The following is a 16,114-nucleotide window of genomic DNA, read 5'->3' on the forward strand; positions in this document are numbered from 1 at the left end:
CTCGTCCCGCCTCCTGGCCCCTCCTCCGTGGAGAAAACGATAAAGTTTCCCAGCTGTCAGCCTAGCCACAACAACTTTTGAGGGATTGTTTTTCATTCACCATCCCAATTGCAAATGAGAAAAAGACTCTACAATTTAGCTTTTGTAAGATATTGAAATATAATGCTGTTGTCAGTGATGTCATCATGACGAGAAGCAAGTGGAGGCGGCAAGGTCGCATATTGAAACGCACTCATGCTCTCTGTACTAGAGTCATTTGCCGACAGTGGGTCATCTTTAACCCTCAAGCGACTGGGCTGCTTTTGCTACTAATATGACAGAGCGGGGTCATCTATGACCCCAAAGACTTTATATAGGAATAACACTGTATAGTGTACATTATTTTTGAGGGGTCAATCAAATTTATTTACCTCGTTGATAAACCTAAAGCAATTTTTGCATTTTTACATTTTAATGTTTTGCTGAAGGGTAGTCAAACTTACATGCACATATTAAATAGAGAAAAAAATCATTCACAACATGCACAACATATACAGTATATTGACAAGCTGTCAATTGAAAGGAAATGTTTTTCTGATGAAAATGACAGAAATAGTGCACAAAAATATGTGACCGGGGTCTGACCCCGCTCGGTCGTTTTAGGGTCAACAAAATACTGTATGTAGGTGACAGAAATAAGATAGAAACAGACTGAAGCAAACTAGATCTCAGATCAGATCAGATTATAAACAAAGATTGGATGCCAACAAAACACATTTTATATAAATAACAAAAGTGTAAGTGTAAAATTACTTTGACAATATTGAAGACTTGCACGTCAAAACATGCCTGGCTCACCTTGAGTGAGTTACTTTTTGTTAAGCCCAGCAAACTGATTACATGTGGCGTGATGAAATGGCCAGCACTCGTGGCTGTGCATCTGTGGTTTACAGAGCAGTATTCTATATGATTTATTCCATATACACTCACAGACCACTAACGTTATTATGCTGTACCATATGCTTAGATATTGCTCTGCTTATCACAGATGCACAGCCCCGACTGCTGGCCATCTCATGTAATTACACCAAGAACAGCCACGTGTCATAAAGTAAATATTCCCTTTACAATCCTGGAAGAAAAAAACTACTTTCCCCTCCACAGTTCTGTATGTCACCTTGAATGGCTGTACATGGTGGGTAGTCCTGCTTTTTCTTTCTCTCATGATCAGGATAGCAGTCAGATTGGATTAAATGTATTGGTCTACCCATATTGATACTCTTGGGCATCTCCATTCTCCAGACTGCATGGAAGTCAGAGCAACATCGAAGTGAAGAATTTAACTGTCCACAGTGTGTGAACAAACCTGCTGTGCAATGGACACCAAGGACGCGGTGAGACCCAGGAAAGCATTTCATCCCCCTGTAGCTGCAGAGGAGCTCTCCTCTCAACCAGGATGTGGACAAGTCTGTCTCAGAGGAAGGAGAAGCAACATGTGTGATCAAATCAGCAGACTCTGTATGGCAGACTCAGACCAGCCTCTCCCCACTGAAGTGTTGCAGATCTCTGCCAAAAGGATGGCAAGGGCAGATTTCTTACACTGTGAGTGCAGGTGTAGAGACATGCACACATGCACTCAAGCGTGCGCCTGCGCGTGCGGACACACACGCACACACGCACACACACACACACACACACACACACACACACACACACACACACACACACACACACACACACACACACACACACACACACACACACACACACACACACACACACACACACACACACAGACAGAACGAGAGAGAGAGAGAGAGAGAGAGAGAGAGAGAGAGAGAAACTGGCCTGCTGTACCACACCAGTAAAAATGCAAAAATTGAATTAAAAAATATTAAGTTGGTTATGCATCATATGTGGGAAGAAATGTAAAATGTTTGCTATGAAAATGTATTCATCTACATGTACAGTATATCTATTTGTGAAAATAATCATCTCCTTTATAGATTCCTATCATTTTACTGTAGACTCCAACACATAATGCGCTATAGATATGGGCTTCATAGTAAAATGTTTGCTATAAATTTACCCCAACACAGCCAACAGATGTCTATTGTCTGTCAGAGAGTAACAGGGAGGTGGCAAATCATGACGTGGGCCAGCCGTGTCCCGATCACCCAGAGAGGTTCCAGAGGCACCACCAAGTGCTCTGCAGAGAAGAGACACCTGCAGTCTGCTACTGGGAAGTCCAGTGGACATCATTCATATACATAGCAGTGGCCTACAAAGACATCAGCAGGACAGGATGGGGAATGGACGCCTGGCTTGGACACAATCACCAGTCTTGGAGTCTGAGCTGTTCTCCTGCAACGTTCACCTTCCTGTACGGTAATGAAGAGACTGACATTGTTCTGGAACTGAGCACCTCCAGATTAGGAGTGTATATGAATCACAAAGCAGGAGCTCTGTCCTTCTTCAATGTCTCCAATGATGAACTGACCCTGCTGCACAAAGTTCAGACCACTTTCACTAAGGCCCCTTTATCCAGGGTCTTGGCTTCATACACGCTGTAAAATAAAGTTAAGCTTTAATTTAAGATACAATGTTAATTAATGTCTCCCTGCCTTTTATTTAATTCATAAATTCATAAATGTAGTTGATTAAATCTATTTATTTCTGCCATCAGGAAAGATGAAATTAAAAAAAAAACAAATCTCTTAATAAAATATGATGTATGCTAGAGATGTCTTGTTGTCAGATCTCATATCAGATACATAATAAAAATATCCAGGCTGCATACTATACAGTATGATGGAGTGACCATAGGGCAGGGATGTCAAACTCAGGCCTGGGGGCCAAATTTGTCCCGCGGAGCCATTTTATTCGGCCCGCGAGATCATTTCAAATGTGTTTTACAGTTGGCCCACATACACCATTAATGTATAGCGTAACACAACTTGAACTGAAATTTGCTGTATCACAGGATGTGCACACACATTTGAACAGACAAATATGATGGGAAAGAGTGTATGTGAAATTTAACTATGAGTATGAGGTGCATGAATGCACAATTTTAGTCCATTTCAGTTGAGTTCGGCCCGCGACTTCATTCCAAATTTAGATTTTGGCCCTCAGTCAATTTAAGTTTGACACCCCTGCCATAGGGGTTTGGGTGGTGTGCTGATTATCAAGCAGAGAGCACACGTTTGCTACCTTGGAAGCTCAGATTTAAACCTGTGATGGGTGAATATCCTCCTCTTCACTAGCCTACTATATTTTTACAATGTGCAGTACACACACGCACGCACGCAAGCACACGCACACCAAAAGCATGAAAATATGTACAGTATATTGGCCTCATCAATTAGGCCCTCAGACATGCAAAGACTCTTCCACCTCAGTAGATCACAATAACGGTATAACAATAATTAGAGATGAAATGTGAATAAGTTGGAGATGATAGGCTGAACAAAATCTCCAACTTATTCATATTTCATCTCTAATTTAGAATAGCGTTGTACATCAATTACTCATACTATACTTCTGTGACTGAGGCAAACAAAGTTTGGGCATTGAGAGGTTTATTGCAAGCTCACTCCTGCCCTCTGCTGTTCAGATGTAAAATAACTGTCTCCAGAGGTGAAGTCGAGTCAAAGTCAAGTCAAATCTCAAATCTAGTCCACTCCCAAATGAGGACAAAATTGTCCAATCCTGTTAAGAAAAAATATGTTGCCCTTCAAACAACAGAAACAGCTCTCATGAAGCGTTTCATTACAAATCTACACTACACATTACCAAGTGCAAGATGACAAATTCATTTTGCAAACTAAGTAACCAAGCAATGTTATACATTACTGAGTGGAATTGGTAGGGACAGATTACAACAACTCAGGTCTCTTCTGTCCTCTCTGGGTGCATCCCAATATGTGACCTTGCCTCCTCCACTTGCTTCTCGTCATGATGACATCACTGACAACAGCATTATATTTCAATATCTTGCAAAAGCTCAATTGTAAAGTCTTTTTCTCATTTGCAATTGGGATGGTGAATGAAAAACAGTCCCTCAAAAGTTGTTGTGGCGAGGCTGACAGCTGGGAAACTTTATCGTTTTCTCCACGGAGGAGGGGCCAGGAGGCGGGACGAGGAGACAAGCACAAGTGGAGGAGGCAAGGTCACATATTGGGATGCACCCTCTGTGTGTTGCTATGTTACTGGCTCCAGAGGCCACTCCCCCTGCTTAGGGCACGGCCCTTTTACACAGAAACGAAACTCAGCTCTGCTTCCTGCTCTTCCTGCTTTGCTGCTCTGTGGGAGAGACAGAACGTAACCTAGAGAGGGAAAAAGAGTGCAAGACGAGAGAAAACAGTGCAAACATGGCAGAGGCCAATGTGTTTTTAGCTCAAGATCAGTTCACTTGTGCAATCTGTTTGGATCTACTAAAGGATCCTGTTGGAATTCCCTGTGGACACAGTTTCTGTATGGATTGTATCCCAGGCTGCTGGGATCAAGAGGATCCAAAGGGAGTCTACAGCTGCCCACAGTGCAGACAGACTTTTACTCTAAGGCCAGTTCTGGGCAGAAACACAATGCTGGCTGAAGTGGTGAAGAAGCTGAAGCTTCTGGGACTCCAGTCTGCTCCTGCTGCCCACTGCTATGCTGGACCTGGAGATGCGGAGTGTGACGTCTGCTCTGGGAGAAAGCGGAAGGCTGTCAAGTCCTGTCTTATGTGTTTGAATATTGAGCTTATAGCTATCATCCCAAATGTCCTATAAACACTCTCTCTCCTCAGCCTTGTGGACAGCCTCATCCCAAATGTCCTATAAATACTCTCTCTCCTCAACCTTGTGGACAGCCTCATCCCAAATGAATTGAAGCAAGAGCTGCTAAGAATCGACCAGTATATTGAATCAGATGTGTTAGGAATGGGATGGCAGTTCATATGAGAGTCAAGTCAGGTTAGCAAATACTTCTGGTAATATAATGTAGGCCTACACACACACACACACACACACACACACACACACACACACACACACACACACACACACACACACACACACACACACACACACACATTTATGCCTGTCAAAAGATAGAAAGCATAAAGTTACAAAACTACACTACACAGCGCAACTTGCCAACCTGAAGTTACTAAAATTGCAAACAATACTGTAAATTGACACGAGCAGGGACAGATTACAACAGTTCAAAGGTTTTGTCATCCCTGTACATTCATGTGACTGCCTCCAGAGGCCACTCCCCCTGCTTAGGGCACGGCCCTTTTACACAGAAACGACACTCAGCTCTTCCTCTTCCTGCTTTGCTGTTCTGCGAGGGAGAGATCACGACCTAGAGTGAAAACAATTTACAGTAGCAAAAAATGGCAAAGGCCAGTGTGTTATTAGCGCAAGATGAGTTAAGCTGTCCAATCTGTTTGGATCTCTTAAAAGATCCAGTTACTGTTCACTGTGGACACAGTTTCTGTATGGATTGTATCTCAGGCTGCTGGGATCAAGAGGCTCCAAAGGGAATCTACAGCTGCCCACAGTGCAGACAGACTTTTACTCCAAGGCCAGTTCTGGGCAGAAACACAATGCTGGCTGAAGTGGTGGAGAAGCTGAAGCTTCTGGGACTCCAGTCTGCTCCTGCTGCCCACTGCTATGCTGGACCTGGAGATGTGGAGTGTGACGTCTGCTCTGGGAGAAAGCGAAAGGCTGTCAAGTCCTGTCTGATGTGTCTGTCCTCTTACTGTGAAACTCACTTCAGAGTTCACAACGATCTAAACCCAGGGAAGAAACACAAGGTGATTGACGCTGCTGGTAAACTAGAGGATCTTATCTGCTCTCAGCATGATAAACTGCTGGAGGTCTTCTGTCGCACTGATCAGACATGCATATGTGTGCTGTGCGTCATGGATGAACACAAAGGCCATGACACAGTTTCAATTGCAGCAGAGCGGACAGAGAAACAGGTGAGGAGTAATGTATCCTCTCAATAGCAGCAATGGCATACTTCAATCAAGTTACGTTTTAGTTAAGACACTCCTGAACAAAAAATAGTGAATATATGCCAAGCAAACATTCAGTATTTGACATACAGACATGTCGCCATGCTTTTTCACTCTGTCATTAAATTACATGATGTCATACATTAAGGTAAATAATACTGTATGTATATTGCTTTTCACCCAGTTAAATGACATGGCTCTATCTACTACAAGTAGGTCTTATGAGCAGATGCCTGAGAAATGTATAGAAAGGCCCAATGATTATGCTTGTGTGTAGGGACCAGTAAACCAGTGCTATGGCCTTGTTTAAAGGATAGGCCTATATTATAATATATTGCGATTATATAAGTTTACACATTTAGTTTTCTTTTTTTACTTCCAGAAAGAGCTTGGAAAAACACAGAGAACATTTCATGACATCATAAAAGAAAAAGAGACTCACCTACAACACCTCAGAAAGGCTGTGAAAACTCTTCAGGTAAGTTAACCTTCGCACAACACAATGGACTGCCCTGCAGAGGTGTCAAAAGTAGGCTAAAAGTAAAAGTAAAAAAAGAAACACAGTTTCCTTCCAACACAAGTAACTTATCTGAGTAAGTGGACCTGTGTACGTGTCTTACAATTAGCTAACTCAGCACTGGTTGGATCAAGTTTGTGGTGGGTCTTTGTTATGTTTTCAGTGTTTTTCAGTAATAACACGGTCTATCTCTCTCATTAGGTACAATGGAATTAAATGATGTAATAGCTATGTAATGCCATGTGCTAGTGTTGTAATTACACCACAAAAGTACTTTTAGTTCCTCACAAGACACAACATGGAGAAAATGTCTTGCTGCCAATCACAGATGTTTAGAACAAATGTTCTCGATGTGGTGTTGTCTTGTGTTCCAACAGAGTTCTGCTGATGCAGCAGTGGAGAACAGTGAGAGGGTCTTCACTGAGATGATCCGCTCCATTGAGAAAAGACGCTCTGAGGTGACGAAGCTGATCAGAGATCAGGAGAGGGCTGATGTGAGTCGAGCTGAAGATCTCATGGAGACACTGGAGCAGGAGATCGCTGAGCTGAAGAGGAGAGTTGCTGAGATGGAGCAGTTCTCACAAAGTGAAAATAACATCCGTTTTCTCAAGGTACCATGGTAGCATAAACACTACATTGATATAACCATAACACATAGTTAATGGGAAATACATTGATTTAATATTAATGACCTGTTTTAAAGAATAGGAGAGGGAAAAAACATTTCCACTTTGTAATATTCTATACATAAAAATCATGAACTGTGATGACTGTATATTCCCTGGTGCAAATGTAATAGTTTATGTAAGTTGCAACCTTTTGCCTTTTGCAGGACATGTGCTCTTGCTAATGGAGCCCAGTGTTAGTTCTGGTGCACAGTAAAAAATATTCCCGTGATGTCACAGTAAACTACTGTGAAATGAATGCAATTAGTAGCCAGTAATTCCCTGTGGCCATCCTCACAGTTTACTGTGATCTTCTCACAGTAGTTTACTGTGGCCACACCACAGTAAGTTACTGTCACCCTACCCACACTACCATGATCCCGCCCCTCCATTCATCACCACAAAAGAGGTAGCTACCATGTTATTGTGGCACCTCCCATTCCCCACCATGACTGAGACAACTGTGGCAGGGAACCAGTCCATTACACTGTTCTCTTGTATTGATAGACTAAAACTATCCATACTATCCAACTATCCATACTATCCAACATCCAAACTATCCATAACCACAGAGAAATTCAAGTTTCTGCAGTATGTGCAATATTATTATCACTTAATAATTGCTATCTCCTGGATGAGAGTACATTAACCAGTGTGCATAGAATACTCTAGTTGAGCATAACTAGACAATCTTAATCAAGTAAGCAACACACCAAAAAGGGTACCTGCTACCACAATACTCACTACCAACTAAATAGCAAGCCAGCCAACAAACCAGTCCACCAGCCAACCAAAAGAGTCAGTTGTCAGCTAGCCAGCTAAAGAGCCGGTTAACCAACTAACACTCAGTTAGTCAGCCAACTAACCAACAAACAAGTCAGTTGTATGGCTAGCCAGCTAACAAACCAGCCATACAGTCAACCAAAAGAGTCAGTTAGCCAGCCAACCAGCTGGCCAACAAACAGTCAGTTGGTCGGTCAGTTAGCTCACTAACCAACAAGCCGGACAGAGAGCCAGCGAACCAGTCATTTAGGCAAGCAACTCAAGCATTGTGACAGTCTGAGTTTATATAGAGGTGAAAGTTAACCATGTGACCAGAGTAATCAGGCATGTGGCAGCTGCAGGAAGTAATTCAATGAACTTGTAACAGTCATATATACTCAAGTGAGGGCAGGTACTAATTGACAGATTGATTGGGCACTACCATTGTTCCTGGTTGATGGTAGGCAATGTCAATCATGTCAAGCATTTGACTTTCAATTGTGCAATGGCACTTCACAAGATAGCCTATTTTTTTTACTAGGTGGCAATATTCTGATTTAAAATTGGATGCTGGAGTTTTGGCGTGCACATCCAAGACAAAGGCATTAGCAGGTGCCAACTTAAAAAAGTGTTTGTGTAGCACATTGGTTGCAATTTATTGGAAGCAGAACCAGCAACATTTCCAATCATAGACCTTCTTCTAATTAGGCCTGACAATAAGTAATTACACTCCATCATGGCCAGGAGCAACCTAAAGTGACATACAGATATGCAACATTGGTTACTGTCCCTAGGGTAATGCGGGGTTAGGAGGGATTAGAACCTGCAACTCTCTGATCTTAAGTCCACCTCCCTAACCATTAGGCCAAGGCAGCCACATAATGCACCCAATCATGGCCTAGACGAAGAAAACACCTGTTATAACCGCACAGTAGTTAACTGTGATATGACGAATTCACAGTATGTTACTGTGAAATGAATGCAATTAGTAGCCAGTAACTCCCTGTGAGTTCACAGTAAGATATTGTTACACACTTGAAGTGGGCGAAAGTTCAATGGGAAGGCATGTCAGTTGGGTTGAAGGCTGACGCCTTTACAGTAGTTAACTGTGATATGACGAATTCACAGTATGTTACTGTGAAATGAATGCAATTAGTAGCCAGTAATTCCCTGTGAGTTCACAGTAAGATATTGTTACACACTTGAAGTGGGCGAAAGTTCAATGGGAAGGCATGTCAGTTGGGTTGAGGGCTGACGCCTTTACTCAAAGTGATACACAAATATACAACAATGGTTGCTGTCCCTAGGGCAATGTAGGGTTCGGAGGGATTTGAACCTGCAACCCTCTGAATTTAAGTCCACCTCCCTAACCATTAGGCCAAGACTGCCATATAGCACAATCTGGGCCTTCAGACAGTTCATCGACATTTAGTCATCAACTTCTTGTTTGCTACATGTCTTCCCATGCTTGGTCATCTTTTTTCTCACTTCCTCATGTCAATATGTGCAACCTGAGGGGGAGGGGCTTAGGACATACGTGCTTCAGATCGTGTCCCATCATGCAATGCACTTATGGAGAGCCATTTATCTAGAAGGAATATATTAAGTGTGCTTCAAAATATTACTCCTTGTTATATTCTGTGTTTATTGTAGGGGTTGTACTATTTAAAGTGGTACACAAGAAAAATGACCATATTCCCACCATCATGAAGATGGTCATGTATATCTCCCAATATATATAAGCTCATTCTTCTGTTACTTGACAGAGAGTGGGGATGAAATAGTCAACTGATGATGGGTGTATACATGTATACCACAAGACATTAAGAATGAAATAATTTGCTGAAAATGTCAATGAAAGGTGTGATTGTAATGAAGAGCCCAACCTGTCTTTGACTGAAGTTGTGCCCCAATGCACTAATAATGTAACCCTCTACTGCATAGGGTTGCCATATGGCAACCGTTAACTTTTTCCAGTTTTTCTAGTAGATGGTACACTATAACCTATATATTTAGACTTATTTGTGATAAGACAGCCTTTTACTTTGAAACCAAAATTTTTTTTTCAGGTCACATGATTAAGAAATAAACACAGGAAGCCCTTTTTCATCACCTACTTTGGTGTGTGGAGGTCATTGCTCAAGGCCTCCATAAACCAAGGTATTACCAACATTTCAGCCCAAAATATTGTTATAAAAAAAAATAAAAACACTATCTGTAATATGTAAACTATTATTTTTCATCATTAAAACAACTTTAGATGCAAAGGTTTTTTTGTAAAATGGTAGAATGTTATGGTTGCCATATGGCAACTTCATGCAGTTATGGAACAACATTTTGGCCATTCACCCCAATCAACCCCATTGGAATGACTTAGAATTAGAGTAGTATGAGGCTATTTTTACAGATATTTCTTATAATTCTTGTGCCAAATGAATAATTTGTACTTATATTTGTAATTTTAGACATGTTCAATGTAAAAATGCATTGTACATGTTTGCAAATAGGTGTAAACAACCTTTTCGGAAGCTTTTTTGTAAATGTGTGTACATGTCTATGGGCCGAATTGTTGACCATATTTTGCTCTCTTACCAAAAATAATTTCACTAAATACTAAAAATATATATTTTAATTTATGTAATTTAATGAGTTTTAACATTTGGAAAGTAATATATTGGAGTTTTATCAAGGAAAAAGTCTCCTTTTGAGGAAAAACCTGATTTTACACAAGATTCCACGACTGCATGAAGTTGCCATATGGCAACCATAAGCTAAAATCTTAATTAAAAATAATTATGTTAATTTTTTTTGGGAAATCTATTATTTAACTCATTTTGACACTAAAAAAGCACTGAAACATTTTTTACATTGTAAATATAATAATTCATGCAGTAGAGGGTTAATAGATGCTCCGCCCACACAGTAGTTTACTGTGATGTTTCCTAGTTTATCACTTTGTCATGCTGGTTATCCTTGAAGAGCACAGTAAAATACTGTGATGTGCAAGTTAGGTGAGAAATGGCAAGTGATACAATGATTTCAGACTAATTTGCTGTGTGCCGTGTGACCATCACAGTAGCATAGTGTACCAGAACATCAGAGTAATTAACTGTGAGATTTCACAGTAAATTACTCTGAAATCCTTGTAAATTTTTACTGTGTGGCCACAGAGTGTAGCAAAGCTGTCAGCTTCCTCTGGGAGCTCAGCTGATCTAGTTGGTCTCCTTACTCAGCTGGGTGTATATTACTAAGCAGCGTACAGTAATCAGTGTGTGATTATTTATTTACATTTGAAATTCATTGTTTGCATCTCATAGAGTTTCCAGTCTCTGTGTGCCTCCACTCCATCTGACAAGTCATCTACATGCTCAGTGCATACAGATGAGCTTTTTGAGAGAGTGAGTGACAGCCTCACTGTGCTCAAAGAGAAACTGCAGGATGTGCTCCACCAGGGACTACAGGACATGACTAAAACTGGTATGTCTCACAGTCACAGATATAATGTTGCACTGCCCATCATGGCCAGGTCAAGAATGCTCAGCACTATTGTGCTTCTTTCCAACAGGTGAACAAATCAGCATTTTCAGACCTTCAGAGCCTGTGACCAGAGAGGATTTCCTGAAATGTAAGTAAAGCAGTCAAGCAATTTAATTACTAACACCCAGAACACACACACACACACACACAATGCAACACTTAATTTTGATGAGTAATGTTTTTGTAACTTTTTTGATCGTGCAGCAGCGCGCACACGCTTATACAAACAAAACTCGAAATGAACCTCGGTTATGTTCTCACTATGCAACATGCACGTTGTCCTTTGTTTGGTTTTGTGATTTGACATTTTGTCAAGGGCGCCCTCTGATGCAGAGGCTGAAATGGAGCATGTTTTCGCTAGACTGGCGGTCAATGCGGGGAAGAAATGCTGCTTAGATATCCACATCGACCTCAACGTTCGCACGACACTCCCTTATTAGAGCGTGGCGATTTCAGGCTGGTCTAAGAATTTGGGCAGACGGAGCATCTCGCTCTCTCGCTCTCTTTCTCTCTCTCTGTCCGTTCAACGTATATCTCCACTCAACATACAACGGCGCATGCATGAATAAAAAACGTCTTCACACGTTTGATAAAGCCTTCTTGGTCTGTTGTTCATTTCTGTGCTTTACCTTCCGACGTTTGCCCAAGTTTTTCGTCTCGCGGAGTTTGCTCAGGCAATGGATAACAACAGATGCATGTGCTGGGGACCATTCCATCAACGGCGGTAACCCCAAATCCGAGCTCAAGTCGGTAAACTAAGCTATTTTTAGACAGAGATCCGTTCCATCAGCCTTGCTAACCTGAAACTCAGCTGAGTTGCCACGGTAATTTATGCTCCAACGTTAACCTGGTAGCTCCCAGGTTAAACACCAGGCTAAATTAATCAGTGTTGCGCAAAACATGAACCTGTAGGAAACAGCTGTCACAACGGGCACGTTCCGCTTGATTCCCGCCATCATTTTACGAGATCAAAGCGAACCAGTAACTCTATTTTAATAGTCTATGATGTGATAATGCCAGTAAAAACTACAATAGTTACCATTGTCTTTCATTTCGCGGGATTTCTGATAATCGGCACATTTAAAAAAAAACATTTATAGTGTTGATTTACTAAGATGAGTTGGGACAATTCCTTCTGCAACAAGGAAGATGTGAATGGCACAGTGGGCAGGTGCGCTGCGTAAGAAGTGGGCATCCCGGGTTTAAGTCTTGCATGACGACATGTTAGAAATGAAAACTTTATAACATACGTTTGCCTATTCTCTCCTTCGATGTCGCTTTATGGCTGGCTTCATTTGCTGTCAAGCAATAGGGCCTAGGTCTACCAATAGGCCTACCTTAAATGTCTAGGCTATTTTCAGCATAGGCAGTAAAAAAAAACGTATTCACAACCACCTTGCAGATGACTACGCTTGGAGTTTGCATTGCAATGATTCAATTATCTCTGCCTAACGTTTTACCTAGTCTATGCCTTTTATCATAAAATAAATTCTTCTGAAAGATAAAATTAAAACACCTTAGATGATGCAAGCATGTTATTTTTGCGCATTGAAATGATGGCAGTCGAGGTTCGGACGAGACTCTCCCTTCAATAATTGAGAAATGATCTGTCATTACGCATGGTGGGGATTGAACGCTGGTCCCTCAATCAAAGTGCGGTTGCGTTACCGCTCACCTACAGATGGTCGCCTAACATCTCTGATAAAGACTTGATTTGACAAGGCATGCCCGAGTCTACAACATGATCGCATTTTCGACAATCGTCGACATGGACTTCCCATGTACAACGTGCACGAGCGCAACGCCAGCTTTGATGAGCGCGGCTGAAGTGAAACTAGCCAAGACGGAGCTGATCCTCGGTGGTGGAACGGCGTCTGCCTCAAGTTTAAGATGCTGTTAGTTGAAACTCCGCTTTTGCGCGTAAGCGCCGCTGAGTTCAGCGCCAATGATGGAATGGTCCCCTGGTTGGACGGAACATGTTATAAGAGAGATGGGTGAATGGAAGTGTTACTCGCAAATGTGCGCGCCCCTTTTTTACTTGTCTTTTTAAGCGCATGCAAATATGCCTGTATCCTGCTGTTTTCTAGACTGAGGGGTAAACTGGGAAAGGGCGCATCGCGATTCTGCGAGGAAGGGTCGCGATAGGGGTTCGTGGGTCTGCGTACCGCGATCCCTCGGTTCGATGCAATATCGTTACAGCCTTAGTTAATGTTGTGTATTGTGTTTTCCATGGTATGTGTTTCAAAAGAATCTGACAGCCCACTTATCAAAACTCCCCCCCCCCCCCCCCCCCACTTCCCTTAGTGTCAGTCTGGTTGCCACCTGCCTTCTCCTATGAGGACACGTTGACTGAGGGAGATATTGATTGAGCCCTGCCCTGACTCTGCACACAACCAAGGAGAGTGCCAGTAGCGTGGATTTTTATGGATGAAAGTGTTTTTATATTCATTAACTTTTCAGCTAGAGACTGCCTGAGTTTGTAAGAATGTCAGTGTTGTATTTTCAGGTTATTGTCATTTTAAGTTAGCTTCAACCTTGTCAGATCATCAGATTTGCCTGCTCCCAAACCAAAATTTAGATGATTCAGGCAGGATCACTTAATTTTAAGTTAGAAGTCATGTGTGTTTCCTATATGTGTTTTTTTTGCCCTTAATACCTACTGGGATATTGCTGTGTATTTTAATTGCATATAAAATAAACTGACTTTCGATTTGAAATAGGCCTAAGCTGTATCTGTGTGGTATGTGTCGGCATGAGGTCGTTATTAATTGATATTGCATAATGAGATTGAATAAGCATAAGTGACGATAACTTGGGTAAACCAACATTCTTACTGCCACTTTTTGTTAACATTTTCCCTGCATCTATGCTTGAGCAAGGCTGACTAATTACTTATTAACGTATCATTACTTTAGCATTGCTTTAGGTGGTGACAAACCATCCATGGCAGTAAGAGTTTTGGTTTACCCCTGATTTGACTTAAATTTTGCAACCCAAACATTGGGTAAGTTCAACCCAGCAATTAAGTAGTTTCACCCCATCTGCTGGGTAAATTTCATAACCCAACTTAACCCAATGAACAGGGTTAAAATGTGTAACCCAACGTGCTGGGTTATTCCAACCCATAATGGGTTTATGTCATCTTTGACCCAGCGCTGGGTTGTTTTGGGTTACTTTTAACCCAGCCTTTTTAAGAGTGCATACACACACACGCACTACATTCAAATCACGAGCGCACACACACACACACACACACACACACACACACACACACACACACACACACACACACACACACACTGAAGTACAAACATCCAGGATACATCAGGATAAAGAAAGTAATGCAAAAGAAATGCGTGTGTGTTTGTGTGTGTGTGTGTGTGTGTGTGTGCGTGTGCGTGTGCGTGTGCGTGTGCGTGCGTGTGTGTGTGTGTGTATTTGTGTGATGACACATGAAATGTGGGCTCTGCTCTGTGTGTTTCTGTGTGAGAGGGCTCACATCATATAATGTGGCATGCAAACTATAATTTAATTATAACAGTTAATTGCTTCACAATACTACTGGACTAGGCCTACATGTTTGGCAAATTCTTAACAATTTAATAATTATGATTTTAAACCCATCTACAGATTCCCATCAGCTGACATTGGACCCCAACACGGCTCAAGATGTCCTGAGACTGTCTGAGGGAAACAGAGTTGTAGAATGTGTTAATGTGAGTCACTCATATCCTGATCATCCAGACAGATTTAGTAATGTGCCACAGGTGATGTGTTCAGAGGCTACATCTGCCAGGTGCTACTGGGAGGTTGAGTGGTCTGGAAATTATGTGTTTATAGCTGTTTCATACAAGGGGCTGAAGAGGAAAGGAAGTAATAATGATGTTAAGCTTGGCTGCAATACAAACTCCTGGGCATTGGAGTGCTATTCATCTGGGTTCTGTTTCTACCATAATAATAAACAAACTGATCTCCCTCATGCTCAGATCTCCTCTAGAATAGGAGTGTATGTGGATCACAGGGCAGGAACTCTGAGCTTCTACAGTGTCTCTGCTAACACTATGACTCTGCTGCACAAAGTAGAGACCACATTCACTGAGCCGCTATATCCTGCCTTCCGGCTCTACAATGTTGGCAGCAAAATCAAATTGTGTCAGTGATAACAAACCAGCACTAAAACACATTCATGTCTACTGTATATGCCAAAAAGCAAATATATATTGTGAACCGTTTCAGAATTTCAACTTTTGCGAGAATTTTTCAATGATAACATGACCTTGTATTTTTTGTTTCTTTGGGGTTTTTTTGTTTGTTTGTTGAATTGCATGTAGAATGGGTGTTCAGTATGTACTTCCCATATATATTCTTGGCCAGGCCCTCCAGTGTCAATAGCGAGGTCATCACCCAGTGCTGTCATGCTCTCAGTATACTGGTGTCAGCTGCTGTCATTGGGTCGTCCCTGACCAATTAAGAGTGGAGATTGTCCACACTCCAGGTGAAGATGCAGGGTAAAGGCTGACAGAAGTATTGGAGTGAGGAGTCCCACACTTACATTTAAAAATGTTTTTATTCCATGGCAGGATTACGTTTCGACCATTGAGAATCTGATGAAGATAATGGTCAAAATGTAGTCGTCCCTAACCAGGT

General features: G+C 41.7%; 1 protein-coding gene across 2 annotated transcripts; it reads left to right on the forward strand.

Moving 5' to 3' along the window:
- Nucleotides 1-5,339: 5,339 nt before the first annotated feature.
- Nucleotides 5,340-15,822, forward strand: LOC134455438 (tripartite motif-containing protein 16-like). Of its 2 annotated transcripts, none has more exons than XM_063206494.1 (6): nucleotides 5,340-5,950; nucleotides 6,369-6,464; nucleotides 6,881-7,114; nucleotides 11,248-11,411; nucleotides 11,509-11,555; nucleotides 15,098-15,822. In XM_063206494.1, exons 1-6 carry the CDS (start codon nucleotides 5,360-5,362, stop codon nucleotides 15,625-15,627), a joined length of 1,662 nt encoding a protein of 553 aa, XP_063062564.1. In that variant the 5' UTR covers nucleotides 5,340-5,359; the 3' UTR covers nucleotides 15,628-15,822. The 2 variants fall into 2 exon arrangements, with proteins under 2 accessions (XP_063062564.1, XP_063062563.1); XM_063206493.1 differs by having other exon boundaries at nucleotides 11,248-11,407; nucleotides 11,496-11,555.
- The last annotated feature ends 292 nt before the right edge of the window (nucleotides 15,823-16,114 follow it).

This window comes from Engraulis encrasicolus, chromosome 9 (genome assembly GCF_034702125.1).
Source record: "Engraulis encrasicolus isolate BLACKSEA-1 chromosome 9, IST_EnEncr_1.0, whole genome shotgun sequence".
Classification (NCBI taxonomy): Eukaryota; Metazoa; Chordata; class Actinopteri; order Clupeiformes; family Engraulidae; genus Engraulis; species Engraulis encrasicolus.

Coding starts and splice junctions, on each gene's coding strand:
- LOC134455438 (XM_063206493.1), top strand. CDS start 5,360: ATGGCAAAGGCCAGTGTGTTATTAGCGCAAGATGAGTTAAGCTGTCCA. Junction 7,115..11,247: donor ATAACATCCGTTTTCTCAAG/GTACCATGGTAG, acceptor TGCATCTCATAG/AGTTTCCAGTCTCTGTGTGC. Junction 11,556..15,097: donor CAGAGAGGATTTCCTGAAAT/GTAAGTAAAGCA, acceptor ACCCATCTACAG/ATTCCCATCAGCTGACATTG.